We start from the raw sequence: 13,984 nt of genomic DNA, 5'->3' as shown, positions 1-13,984 counted from the left end.
ATCAAAAAAACCCACATTAAGAACATACAGTTTTTGTCAGAAGCAAAAGGGTTTGCTTTATTTTAAATGTTTACGTATCATACAGAATATGAAAGAGGTGTTAATAGCATTATATCTCCTGTTTAATCTGTCAATCACAAACTGGATCCTCCCACTCACTGCTACCATTACAGTTGATTTCCACCAGCCAATCAGGAGACAGAGTGACTTTCCAACACCAAACAACAATTCATGCTGTTACATAAAAAATTATAGAAACAAAGACGAGTACATGACAAGCACCATCTTCACTATCATTATAGCACGTTGATTTTAAAATGATAAAAGGTTAAATATTGGTCGACTGCATGAAGTTACATTGCTTTACATGTCAACATTAATACAGGAAGTCCCAGTGAAAGTACATATAAACTTACATTTCAATTTAATGCTGTAAGGAAGAAAAAAAAAAACAGCATCCTAGTATAACTGTCTATCATCAAACAATATATTTTCAAGTTTGGAAGCGGAATGATGAAGCTAGCAAAGGTTAAAAAAAATGTGTTATATGTGAATGTATATCTTTTAAATGTAAAAAAAAAAAGTGAAACTTCAGCAACATGTGACTTCACGTTGAGGTTTTTTCCATCTCACTCAGGCCTGTGAACACTTGATTTGCATGAGGGTCGTCCACTGACAGTATTTTCACAGTATTTTTTCATTCTTCTCTACTTTAGCCATGAACTCAGCTTTTTCCCTCATGGAGTTCAGAGCATGGACTCGTTGCTTCCAGCCAGGCTTTCCTTCATTCTTCTCTCCTTCAATCAGCATCTCTATGTACTCTGGAGTGGACAGAGGGTTGGGTTTCAGAGCGATCTCTTTCAGTCGGTTCAGACACTTTGCAGATTCCTCCATTAAAGCCACCACCTTATTCTGTACTTCTTCGTACTCAACCTTCATCTTGTCTACCAGCCCCTGGACAGTAATCTTCTCCCCTGAGGCTTTCTGGTACTTTTTCTTCAGCTCCTCCACATTTCTTTTCTCTTTCACCTCATTGTAATGCCATCTGTACTTCTGGTTGAAGTGAACATTCCAGTAACACTTGCTGGGGCACTGATTGCAGTACCCATTTGATCCAATTGCCCAACAGCCTCTTTTATCTGCATCACTCGGAATGCCACATGGATAGTGGCAGGTGACCTGGCACTGCTGACAGTTGGTGATAAAGTTCCCAGTGCCAGATATGTTCTCCTGATACGGCTTTTGAACAGTGACCTCAAACTCAAAGTCTTTATTCCTGTGGATCTCAGCCTCATGCTCTTTAAGCTTCTCCCTTGTTTCCTTTAACTCCTCTAGCTTGGCTAAGCCGAGTCTGACCTGCACTTGTAAATTTTCCACTGAAACCTCAAGCTGTTGACGTTCCTTGAGGACTTCCTTTGTCAGTTTCAGGCTTTTGGTTTGTATGAGATTCAGAGCAGCAAAGAACCTCTTCATGCTTTTGGTTCCCATCTCCCAGAACATTTTATCAAAGCCTCCTTCTTCACTTTCATCATCATCATCATCATAATTCTGTGCCGATTTGTTGTGTGCAAACAAGGCTGAATTGTTAAATTTAAAGTGCAGTGGCAGGTTGTCTTTGTTTTTTGGACATGGGACACCTGATTCATTGATTGCCTCCAGAACCGGTGGGCGTTGGCCATCTGCAAATGTCACCAGGATCCGAATGTTTTCTGCCACATCTTTGCCAAAGATGGAGAGCACAGAATCAAACACGTATTTCTGTGTCGCAGTGAGTCGCGCCAAAGAGGCCTGGGCCACAAAACAAATGGCGTCAATTTCATTGACTCCATAATCAGAGGAGAAGAGAGTACGTAGTTGCTCTACAATCTCCCTGTCTCTGTCAATGCCTCTCGTATCACCAAACCCTGGTGTGTCCACAATGGTCAGGGAGAAAGGGACTGTAAAACCATCCTGGTGGTTGATTTTGTACACAGTGACCTCAGAGGTTTGACTGTGAGCTTGTGATTTGGACTGATCCTCATCCACTAACTTGAATCGAAACGAATCGTCCCACTCCACGCCCAGAATGTAATTGATCATCCCATTGATGAGAGTTGACTTTCCAGCACCAGTTGCTCCAAGGACCATGATGGTGCGATTGTGTTTGGATGAATCTTTTCCGTAGCTGAAATATTGGCAGCCATTAATGTTCAATTTGTTTTTCTTAAGAGGAACAATGTAAACAGGTAGTGGGCCTGAGTGAGAGTCCAGCTTTTTACTTTTACTTTTAACTGCCTCACAAAGTCGCTTTGGCTCACTGGATGTTCCAAAAATAATCTTCTTTGCGGTCTCCATTGGGCTTTGATGTGAAGAGTTAACAGATGGATGTAAATGACACCACTATTCTAGCTCTAACCTTGGTTCGCTTATTAAATTTTGATGTATGTGTTTGCAGAAAATAACTACAGACGATGTCAGTGGCTCCAAAAATCGTCTGTTGGCCAAAATCTGCAAACAATGGAAAAAAATAAGTTAAGTTCAGGTTTCAGTTTCAGCTTAAAAACAAGTAATGTTCATCAACTTTAAATCAGTTATTCATAGAAGTGTTTTTTTTTTTTTGCTAACCCTATCATTCCACTTTGATCTGACATGTTTCGACAGTTTTGAAGACTGGCAGTTGACATTTGAAACATGTCAGGAGATCAAAGTGTATTTCCTAAGGAAGAGTTGTCTGAATAAATGATACCTTAATATACTATCCAAAAAGAAGACAAATAGAACCAAGCTGGATTTACTACGTGGAAGTCAAGGAAACCTCAAAGGAAACCTCAAAGGAAACTTCAAAGGAAACATCAAGTGATCAGCAGACGCCTCAGACGAAGACTGGCAGTTGTCAGTCGAAACATGTCAGGAGATCAAAGTGGATTTCCTAAGTAATAGTTGTCTAAATAAATGACACCTTAACATAAAATTAAGGGTGTTTCTATCCAATATTGATGTTGGATATTGGTCCAATCTCAAATTTCAAGGTTTTCTAATTAAAGATTGTATTCAATTGTTGAATATTCTGTGTAAAATTAAAATGTCAACTTCAACTTTACCTTTATAGCATATTTAAAACAGCCAGTGGCCCAACAAAGTGTATTACAATAAGTAAAAACAATAAAAGCAATAAAAAAGATGAGTCTGTTTTTTTTTTACCTATTGTTGCTGACTTTTGTTCTCTGTTTGGGTAATATCTCTTGATCAAGCCTTTTCTAACATTCCACACTAAAAAATAAGTTAAAAAAATTAAATTAAAAAGTATATATGATTTGACTTGATATCAATATTGGCCAATACTCAAGGCTACAATAACAAACAAAAAAGTTGTATTGGGACAGCTTTACTATATAACCATTAACTCCAAACCATGATACTGATTTTACACTTTATGTCCACTAGGGGCCGCTCAGCTTGATCCTGGTCTGATGTCTGATGTCGCCCTGCTTTCAACACACCTGAATGTGATGAGTCGCTCCTTTTCAGGGGTTCAGCAGAGCTGGCTGATTACACATTTATTAGATTCAGGTGTGTTACTGCAAGAAGGCACTAAACCAGGGGTCACCAACCTTTCTGAAGCTGTGAGTTACTTCATAGGTACTCAATATTCTGAAGGGCTACCAGTTAGAAAACCACCTCTTAAATACAAAATGTTCACGGTCTCACTTTGAAGGCATACAGTGGACTTTTTGAGCTCGTCCCGGCAGCAGGGCCGACCCTCGGTGAAGGGGGCCGAAGAGGGCGGCGGTGGCGGCTGCTCCTCCAGCCCATACTCCAGCCCATAGACTGTAGCCGCGGCACGAGCCTAGCCCCGCTTCGCACCCCAGCCCTTAGAGCCAATCCTTATCCCAAAGTTACAGGTCAACAACTGTCTGCTTACACAATCAAAAGACGAAGGGAGGCTGGCCCGAATAACTCATGATTTTTGTGACAGTGCTGCAGCTTTTGTGGCCACTAGGGGCGCTTGCGTGAAAGTTATTGGCCTAGTGCCCCTAGTGGCAAAAGGTTACAGTGTGCCTTTAATTAAAAGGGTTACGATAATAAGGAAAGTTAGCAGTAACTTTAAAAAGTGGGAAATTTACACTTATTTCTCCTCATTTATGCAAATGTTTCATCACATTTCATAGAAAATTATCATCTTCCTATTTTACGAGTTTTACAATCTAAGTACCAACTTTGTCAAACTACATCATTATGCTAAGAAACCTATTTAAAAAGACCAATAGAACATATGATGGAGTGATGACACACATTTTAAAGAATTTTTCAGAAATGTCAGGTGACCCCATTTAAACCTCAGGCGATCCCACATGGGGTCTTGACCCCAAGGTTGAAAAACACTGACTTATATTATAATAATATTGGCCATAACAGCATGTCATCGTTAGATCTGAGAAGCTAAGTAGGTTTGGCCCTGGTTGGATGGGAGACCACTGAGAATTCCAGGTGCCACAGTGTGGGACAGTAGCTCCAGTGGTATCTGTCATTGTGTCCTTGGGCAAAGAGCTTTGTGTGACTATCATTTTTAACTAAAAATAAACTTTATAAAACCCCATATTTTAAATGTTTTCATTTGTTAATTTCCCCCCACCGCTCTCTCTCTCTCTCAAATACCCCCAGTAGTGCCATCGTGTATCCCGAGAGAAACACTGGACGAACATGTAACATTTGTAAAATGTAACAATTATATTTTATGAAAATACAGTATATATATATATATATATATATATATATATATATATATATATATACACACACAACCCAAAGAGTGAGAAACCCTGATGTATGAGAGCAAAGAACCTGCACCTGTTTGAGAAACTGGATGAGAACCCAGAGAATCTGCTTCAGGTCGATCCAAGAAAATTAGCTGGTGGACAGAAAAAATGAGAGGGTTGCATGTCAATTATATTAGCAGTAACTTTTTAATATATATATATATATATATATGCCTTTTTTAATAAATCCAATCCACCTTTTGACTTGTGAAATACATGAAAATGGTTTAGTTCTGAAGGTTTAATGCAGTGTTTTTATAGCAAATGTGAAAGAGAATTTTTCAAAGACGCAGAAGATTTACAACAAACCTGCTGTTGTCGTGGTCAGGATACAGGATCTGTGACTTTAAAAATGGATTTCAAACCTTAGCATTCGAAACAGCCTAAACAAAGAGAGAGGAACACATTTAGTTTTACTGTGTCACCAAATAACATGAATTTGGTTTTTGAAAAGTCTAAAGACAAAAAAAAGGGCTTGTTGAAATGAAAAGTAGATAAATTATCTGAACCTGTTCATTAAAGATCATTTAATATCAAAATAAATAATGCTAATTCTCTGATATGCTGATAAATAATTGTAAAAAAAAAAACAAGTGATAACATTATACATACATTTAAAAAAAATCTGATAAAATGTACAAATACAGCAAAACTTATTTTTTACAATTTAATAAATATATTATCAAGCAGTTTATTTAAAACACATCTACAACTTTAAACACATGCAAAGAAAAGACAATACTTTGTATTTATATCTTAACATGTTACAGAAAGGTTTGTAACATTCACATATTATGGACTCGGTCACTGTTTCATAGCCGACATATTTTCAACATTTAGCTCACTTTCCTCACATTTAGATCATTTTTCTTTTATTTGAGACAGAAATTCATGTAAAACATCATGTTCTATATCATTGTTAAAAATGCGTACACATGAAAAATAAATGTAAATGTAAATGTTGAATCTAAATGTAAAAGTTAAATCTAAATGTAAAGGTTAAATCTAAATGTTAAATGCAAATATAAATGTTAAATATAAATGTAAAAGTTAGATTTAATTATAAATATTAAATGTAAATCTAAATGTTAAATCAGTCACACATTCAGACTTAACATTTAGATTTACATTTAACTTTTTTTAACATTTACATTTACATGTTTACACATTTTCAACATTGATATAGAACGTAAAAGAAAGTGCTCAAAGTGCTCAAAATAAGTTGGCTATGAAACACCCAGTTAAATATTTATTTTTATTTTTTTTAAGAGAGTAATAATTATGTCAAACAGAGATGAGTTTGTTCGGTTACTATTTTCAGTTAAAACAGTGTTTAAAGAAATAGTGACGAACTCATAAATATTTATTTACCATAATATAATTTGAGTTTCCTCTTAAAAACATGAACAGGGTTGTGTTGCTTTATATTCTGATTCTAGTATTCTGGTTAACATAACTGCTCGTTGGATCAGCCTGGTTTTACATTTTGGCAGAGTGAAACACTGCCCTCCAGAGAACCATACTGGAATTGGTCATCAGTTAAGCTGGGCACCAATTGAAACTGAACACCATTATTAATAAGATGCACGTTTGGCAGATTTTTGTTCGCTTGCACGTCTAAAATTCACTGTTGAGTCTTATCTTCTCCTTCAAGTTTTTAAAAAACATAATGACATCTTTTTTCCATTTCGGTCATTTGCATTGTTTTCTGCTACTTGAGATCATGTTCTATGGCAAATGCAAAAAATAATTAATTAATAATTAATTATCTTGAGGTCAAAACTTGCAGCTACAAAAAAACATTCAGTCATAATATGTTGCAGCTCATGAGCAGCAGCAGGAAAAGTAAAAGAGTTTGTTCAGTTACTTACCTCTGACTCTGTGGAGAACTCTGCTGAAGAATGAGTCTCACTGCTGCTTAAATACTGGACTCTCTCTCTCTCTCTCTCTCTCTCTCTCTCTCACACACACACACACACACACACACACACACACACACACACACACACACACACACACACACACACACACACACACACACACACACACACACACACACACACACACACACACACAGCAGTAAAGAAGCCCCTACCCACCAAACACAACATGTGATACAGAGAGTGAAAGTATGCTTGCTGTGCTCTAGTGGAAGTTGAATGAGTTCATTTTCTAATGTCTGCTGCTTGTTAAACTTATGAAAGTACATTATTATCTTGTTCAATATATTAGTTCTCCATAGAGATGATCTGAGCTTGTGTCCTCATCCTACTGGAAGCTGGAGTTTGACACCAGATTTATTTTTCAGCTCATCTTAAATGTAAATGTTCCATTGCTGGGTAACACTTTACAATAAGAGTCCCTTAATTAGTCTTAGTTGATACATTACTAAGCATTAAATAACAGTTTAATAATAAAAAAAATATCATTACAATGCATTACCTATTAATAATGAACAGTTAATGCATTAATAAATGTTACATCATGTAATTACTTATTGTTAAGTATGCATACTTAATATGCATTAATTAATATATTCGTAAAACGTAATAACGTCTATAATAATTATTTATTTTTTGTTATGTAACATTAGCAATATGACAAAAACTGAAAAGCCAAAAAGCAATTACTGTTTTTTTGGGTTCAGTGAATGCTTTGACCTGCTGCAGCTTTGTTAGTCTAATAAAACTCGTGCTCCTCCACCTCCCTCTCCTGAGTTTCAGGCTTCACAGCAAGTCAGACCATTTCTGAGAAATCCCACCCTGCATTTATGAAAGTGAAAGTAGAAGCTCAGCAAAGAATAAACTGTAAAACATTGTGTTTGAGTTCTGCTGGTGGTCACCAAACATTCTCTGTCTCTGTCAATAGACTGACATTGTATCCAATGAATTTATTATTCTGCCTCATTCCCATTATCAGCTGCCCTTTATTAACATTAGCATCACCACCGGCTCCGTAGTGTGAAAGGATAACATTTCACTTAAAGTAAAGACTTCAACTACACCAAACTTTCCATGTTTTAACCCATTTTCATCACTTTTTCTTGTCATATTTTTGCTCTTTTTAATGCATTTTTTTTCTTCTCCATCAAATTCTAATACAATGTTTTCCACTTCCAAGCCTTTTTAGCTCTAATAAACCCTTTCCACCACTATTCCCACCTAATTTTGCGATATGTTGACCCATGATTATTGTTATTTTAAACCTCTTTTTACCATATTTCATGCTTATTTTTGCCAATTTAACCACAATCACTATTTGTCATGGCCATTATTTGCCAGTTTAAACTAATTATTCCTACTTTTGAGCCTATATTGACACTTTGCACTCTCTCTGTTTTTGGTCACTGTAATTTGCAACTTTTAACCAATTTTAGTGGTTTTTAAAATCCCATTTCATCACTTTTTCCAACATTTTTGGTCACTTTAAACCCATTTTATTTCTGATTAAAACAAGGATTTACATATTTAAGATGAATATAGACTATGGCCCAAATAATAATAAACTGGATAAAAGTGAATGTTTTTTGGGGGTCACAGACTGAAAACATTGAGAACCACTTACCTAAAGTATGATCTTATAGGAGAGAGTAACATCTCTTTAACAGTTGTGTTAATAAAGAGTTAATTGATGTCCCTTATTTCACCTCTTAGTTCAGTATTAACATTTAATCAGTGTACATCACATCTCTGTGAACTACTTTCACATCTGCATTTCTCAAGGATTTTCACAGATTAAAGGGTAGTCATCACATTCAAGGTTTGTACCTTAACAGATAACTGGTGGCCACAAAGTTCTTTTTACAGCAAGTCAGACCATTTACAGGAAAATCCTTTTTTCAGCCGCCTAGCCCACTTCTTTCTGCACACAAGGACAAAGGTATGCTGCTCTTTTTTTCAGCCCAGAGTCTGCAAAGCTGTTTCCAGGAAGTCAGACCAATTCTCTTCTGCTACCAGCTCTCCCATAAATAAACATTAGGAGGAGGGACAGACTCACAGCTACTATAAAGTATGAGACTGCAAAACCCACTCAGAAGATCTCACACTACCTTCATGTGAGTACACTTTCCTATTGTTACTGATTCTTTGTATATTTTGCAGATTTTTTTTTTTGTGTGTTGTATAAACTAAAACGATTAGTCGTTGTGGACTCTAGTCTGGGGACTATAGATGTAATTAAGCTCTCTGTATTTCCTTTTTGTACGTGACCCTCATGGCTAAACATTGAATTGATTAATTACACAATTACTTCCCCTTAACATGAACACTCCCTTCCTTTCCCTCCATATCTGAACTGCTATCTTCTCCAACAGTGTTTGCAATATAGGTGGAGATTAAGATTTTTGCCGGTGGTGGGGAAGGGGGTTTGGGGGCAAAAGAAAACTAGAATTAAATATATAGATTGTTTCGAGATTCGCGCCAACCACAATATTGTGTAACATGTACAATAATGGAGAAATTATTAGTAACATAATTGATAATGTTGACTCCAAAAATTTGCTTCAACGCGTCGTTCAATGTTGTAAATTCAGGATAAAAATCACTGTCGCTTTATCATTTTATTTGTGAAGAACAATTGCGCAACAACAGAAGAACCAACCTAAAGTCTCAAAAGTTTGGGACCATTTCACTGAAAACTTATACGACACACCCGAGGTAGAACTGATGTTTGTGATATGAAACTAACAGTAATATGTTAGAATCAAAGCAGCAGAAAACTATTTTATTAAAAAAAAAAAAAAAAAACTTTTTTTGAATGAACTTGGGAACAAAAGCTCTGGACCACAATGGGGGTTGGGGGTGCTCAATGCAGATTAAGAAAATGAATTAGAATGAAGAGGTAAAGAAAAAGAAGAATTGCACAGGTGGTAGAGGGGTCATCTTCTAACTGAGAGGATAGCTCTTCAATTCCATAGTTACAGTATAACTAGTTCTGTGTCAAAGCGTTATTGGGCAATCCACTAAAACTAAATGTTCTTCTGTTTATTTAGGCTACTTCAATTTCAAGTGAAATACGTGAGAATATTTGAAAAATCAAAGTTAACGTGTGATGGCGCTGTTAAAAACAGATGCTATTTATGTTTTATTAACAACTATTATAATGGGAGTCTGTACATACAGTATATCGATGGATCGATTAATGGTTGCTTCCTTTTTACTAAAGGCAAGGATCCATAAATGATACTAATCTCTCTGATTGCTTAAAAAATTTGCTGTGAATATAATTGATATGTAACCCTGGCATTTTTTTCATTTCCTCCAGCTGATTGTCTTGGATTGACCAGAAGCTGCTTCTCCCGGCACTCATCCAGTTTCAGGTAGCACAATGTCGGATTTACTAAAATCTCCAAAATGTCAGCATAAAATATGATTCTGCAAGTTTTATGGATCAAATGCCCAAATGTTGATATTCTACTTGGTTACTTTTTCTATTAAAATGCTTCCAAAACCTTCAAAGGCGGCAAATTAACTGAGATACAGAATACGTCTTGGGAAACTTGGAAGTGTACTTCAGTGGGAATGGTCATCATCCTAACCATACTTTTAGTATACAGTAGAAAGTATATACTCATTGAGTTTGTAGTGTATAGTATTGAGTGTGACATTTCAAACACAGCCTTATAATATCTGCCATGTTTTAGTGTCGTTCTAATGTAACACACCTAAATATAATATGTGTAATCAGCCAGCCCTGCAGAAGCTATGAGTCAAATTATACTCATTAGAAATTGTTTTTATATATTTTGAATATGATTTTTTTTACAGAAACCTAACTTACATTTTCTTTATTTCCATTATTTGCAGATTTCAGCTGACAACCATTTTTTGGAGTTGACAAAATCGCCTGAACTTATTTTCTACAAACACATTAAATAAAAATAGAAAAAGAAGACCAAGCTTGGAACCAGAATAGAGGTGTCATTCATATCCGCCATTTAAAGCCCAATGGAGGCTTTAAAGCATTTATTTTTTGGCGTATTTGGTCAGCGAAAGCGACTCTGTGAGACAGTTAAAGAAGAAAGTACAAAGCTGGAATCTCACTCAGGCCCACTACCTGTTTACATTGTTCCTCTTAGCAGTAACGAATCGCCAATAAATGGCTGCAAACATTTCAGCTTTGGAAACGATTCGACTAAACACAATCGCACCATCATGGTTCTTGGAGCAACTGGTGCTGGAAAGTCAACTCTCATCAATGGGATGATCAATCACATTCTGGGCGTGGAGTGGGACGATTCGTATCGATTCAAGTTGATAGATGAGGATCAGTCCAAATCACAAGCTCACAGTCAAACCTCTGAGGTCACTGTGTACAAAATCAACCACCAGGATGGTTTTACAGTCCCTTTCTCCCTGACCATTGTGGACACACCAGGGTTTGGTGATACGAGAGGCATTGACAAAGACAAGGAGATTGTAGAGCAGCTACGTACTCTCTTCTCCTCTGATTATGGAGTCAATGAAATTGACGCCATTTGTTTTGTGGCCCAGGCCTCTTTGGCGCGACTCACTGCGACACAGAAATACGTGTTTGATTCTGTGCTCTCCATCTTTGGCAAAGATGTGGCAGAAAACATTCGGATCCTGGTGACATTTGCAGATGGCCAACGTCCACCGGTTCTGGAGGCAATCAATGAATCAGGTGTCCCATGTCCAAAAAACAAAGACAACCTGCCACTGCACTTTAAATTTAACAATTCAGCCTTGTTTGCACACAACAAATCATCGGCCCATAACATAGCTGGGGATCATGATGATGATGATGATGATGATGAAAGTGAAGATGGAGGTTTTGAAGGGATGTTCTGGGAGATGGGAACCAAAAGCATGAAGAGGTTCTTTGCTGCTCTGAATCTCATACAAACCAAAAGCCTGAAACTGACAAAGGAAGTCCTCAAGGAACGTCAACAGCTTGAGGTTTCAGTGGAAAATTTGCAAGTGCAGGTTAGACTCGGCTTAGCCAAGCTAGAGGAGTTAAAGGAAACAAGGGAGAAGCTTAAAGAGCATGAGGCTGAGATCAACAGGAATAAAAACTTTGAGTTTGAGGTCATTGTTATAAGGCCATATCAGGAGGACATATCTCGTACTGGGCATTTTATCACCAACTGTCAGCAGTGCCAGGTCACCTGCCACTATCCCTGTAGCAGAGCAAATGATGCAGAGAAATACTGCTGTTCGGCTATGGGACCAAATGGGTACTGCAAACAATGCCCTGGGAAGTGTCTCTGGAATGTTCACTTCAACCAGAAGTACAGATGGGATCACAGGGAGGTGAAAGAGAAACGAAGCGTGGGAGAGCTGCAGAAAAAGTACCAGAAAGCCTCAGGGGAGACGATTACTGTTAAGTGGCTGGTAGGGAAGCTGAAGGTACAATACGCCCTTGTACACAATAAGGTGGTGGCTTTAATGGAAGAATCTGCAAAGTGTCTGAACCGACTGAAAGAGATCGCTCTGAAACCCAACCCTCTGTCCACTCCAGAGTACATAGAGATGCTGATTGAAGGAGAGAAGAATGAAGGAAAGCCTGGCTGGAAGCAACGAGTCCATGCTCTGAACTCCATGAAGGAAAAAGCTGAGTTAATGGTCAAAGTAGAGAAAAAAGAAAAAATCCTGCGCTCTCAACTTTCAGTGGACGACTCTCATGCAAACTAAAATGAACCAGGCCAATATGATGTCATTTGTGGCTGAAGTTTCAGCTTTTTTAAATTGAAATATTTAAACCTTTTGTTTACTTTTGCTAGCTTCATTAATCTGCTTCCAATACAGTAATTTGAAAATATGTCATTTAATGATAGACAGTTAAATTTGAAAGCTAATAAACTTATATGTACTTTCACTTGAATTAACTGTGTCAGTGTTGAAATGTAAAGCTAACCTCATGCAGTGGAACAATATATACCTTTAAATAGCAGTATGATATAATGGCATAAATATAATTGCATTTGGTGTTGTAAAGTTACTCACAAGTGGGGCTGAAGTTCCACTTTTTTGCTTATATAATGGCAATCTTTTGTTTGTGTTTATAGTGTCATATTTCCGCTTTGAATACGATAACTTGAAAATGTCACAGGAGCCTGGTCTGGTGATGGTGTAGGGAGAGACAGAGGCAGAATACTGGACTGGTCATTTGTAACGACCAGTCCATTATTTGTTGTCAAAAACCCAAGAAAAAAAACAAGGCAGGGACGGGAAAAACGGGAAACGGGATGGGAGCAGAAGTCAAGACATGACACGACAATGACGCAGGAAACTTTTTGTGTCCACACGCTCAGCTAATCAATGTGGGAGGCTTGATTGGGAATGGGCCACACCTGAGTGCCAAACAGGAGGGTGCTAATCACTCACAAGCTAAACACAGACAGCACTGGGAGACCTGGGAACACAAGAGTTTTAAAACACAGTTAATCAACATTTAAACATCATCCCGATGTAATGACTGTGCTCAGCTTTATTTTATATACTTTTGCTGTAAAAGCATGATTTGTTTTTTGATGTTGTAAAGTCACTCTGTCTCCTGAATGATAGAAATCAACAGGCACGTGCAGTCAGGGTAGGCAAGGTAGGCAGTGCCTACCCAGGGTGAATTTAAATGAATGACATATTCAACGGATCAACCCCCCCCGAAGCTTTTAAGAATCTCTGCTCTTTAAAAATAATCCTTAAGACCTATGATTATTTGATTCTCCTCTTTTTTCCTGGCTGTCAGGATTAACGCTAAACAGTCAAAGAGTGTCAGACCTGTTTTTGTGAAATAACCATGGAACTAAACTAAAACAACCCTGGATCAATCTGTCACTGAGAATGTCAGCACTGCACTATTATCTTATTATTATTATCATCTTATATTGTTATATTATTTTATTTAGTTTTGCTCATATTAGTCTAACTACTGTTTATATTTTTTTTCTAGTTGATTGTTATTATTTAATGTTTACATTATTAGACAGAGCACAGTTCACCAAGTCAAATTCCTCATGTGTATAACATACATTACTTGGCCAATAAAGTTGATTCTGATTGTTTATTACCTGAATTGCAGACCACATTCTTGGACAGGTTTTCCAGCATCCCTTGGGAACTCCATGGGACCGTCTTGTCTATTCTCTTCACCATCTACACCACTGACTTTAACTACAATACTCAATATGTCCTTTTACTTATGTATATTATGTTATATAGATATATATT

At 37.1% G+C, this 13,984-nt stretch overlaps 2 protein-coding genes across 2 annotated transcripts; one reads left to right on the top strand and one right to left on the bottom strand.

Annotated features, from left to right (window-relative positions):
• On the bottom strand, positions 1-6,764 carry LOC114479870 (uncharacterized). Its single transcript, XM_028473787.1, has 4 exons — positions 6,668-6,764; positions 5,106-5,179; positions 4,828-4,888; positions 1-2,487 (listed from the first exon to the last, which is right to left on the bottom strand). The coding sequence occupies exon 4, from the start codon at positions 2,332-2,334 to the stop codon at positions 685-687; it is 1,650 nt and encodes a 549-aa protein (XP_028329588.1). The 5' UTR covers positions 2,335-2,487; positions 4,828-4,888; positions 5,106-5,179; positions 6,668-6,764; the 3' UTR covers positions 1-684.
• Positions 6,765-8,737: 1,973 nt separating this feature from the next.
• On the top strand, positions 8,738-13,609 carry LOC114479299 (uncharacterized). The gene is made up of 3 exons (XM_028472903.1): positions 8,738-8,850; positions 10,059-10,113; positions 10,601-13,609. Exon 3 carries the CDS (start codon positions 10,742-10,744, stop codon positions 12,446-12,448), a length of 1,707 nt encoding a protein of 568 aa, XP_028328704.1. The 5' UTR covers positions 8,738-8,850; positions 10,059-10,113; positions 10,601-10,741; the 3' UTR covers positions 12,449-13,609.
• The last annotated feature ends 375 nt before the right edge of the window (positions 13,610-13,984 follow it).

This window comes from Gouania willdenowi, chromosome 17 (genome assembly GCF_900634775.1).
Source record: "Gouania willdenowi chromosome 17, fGouWil2.1, whole genome shotgun sequence".
NCBI classification, from domain to species: Eukaryota; Metazoa; Chordata; class Actinopteri; order Blenniiformes; family Gobiesocidae; genus Gouania; species Gouania willdenowi.
Note: the sequence above shows the minus strand (reverse complement) of the source record. Positions and strands in the feature narration are given on the sequence as shown.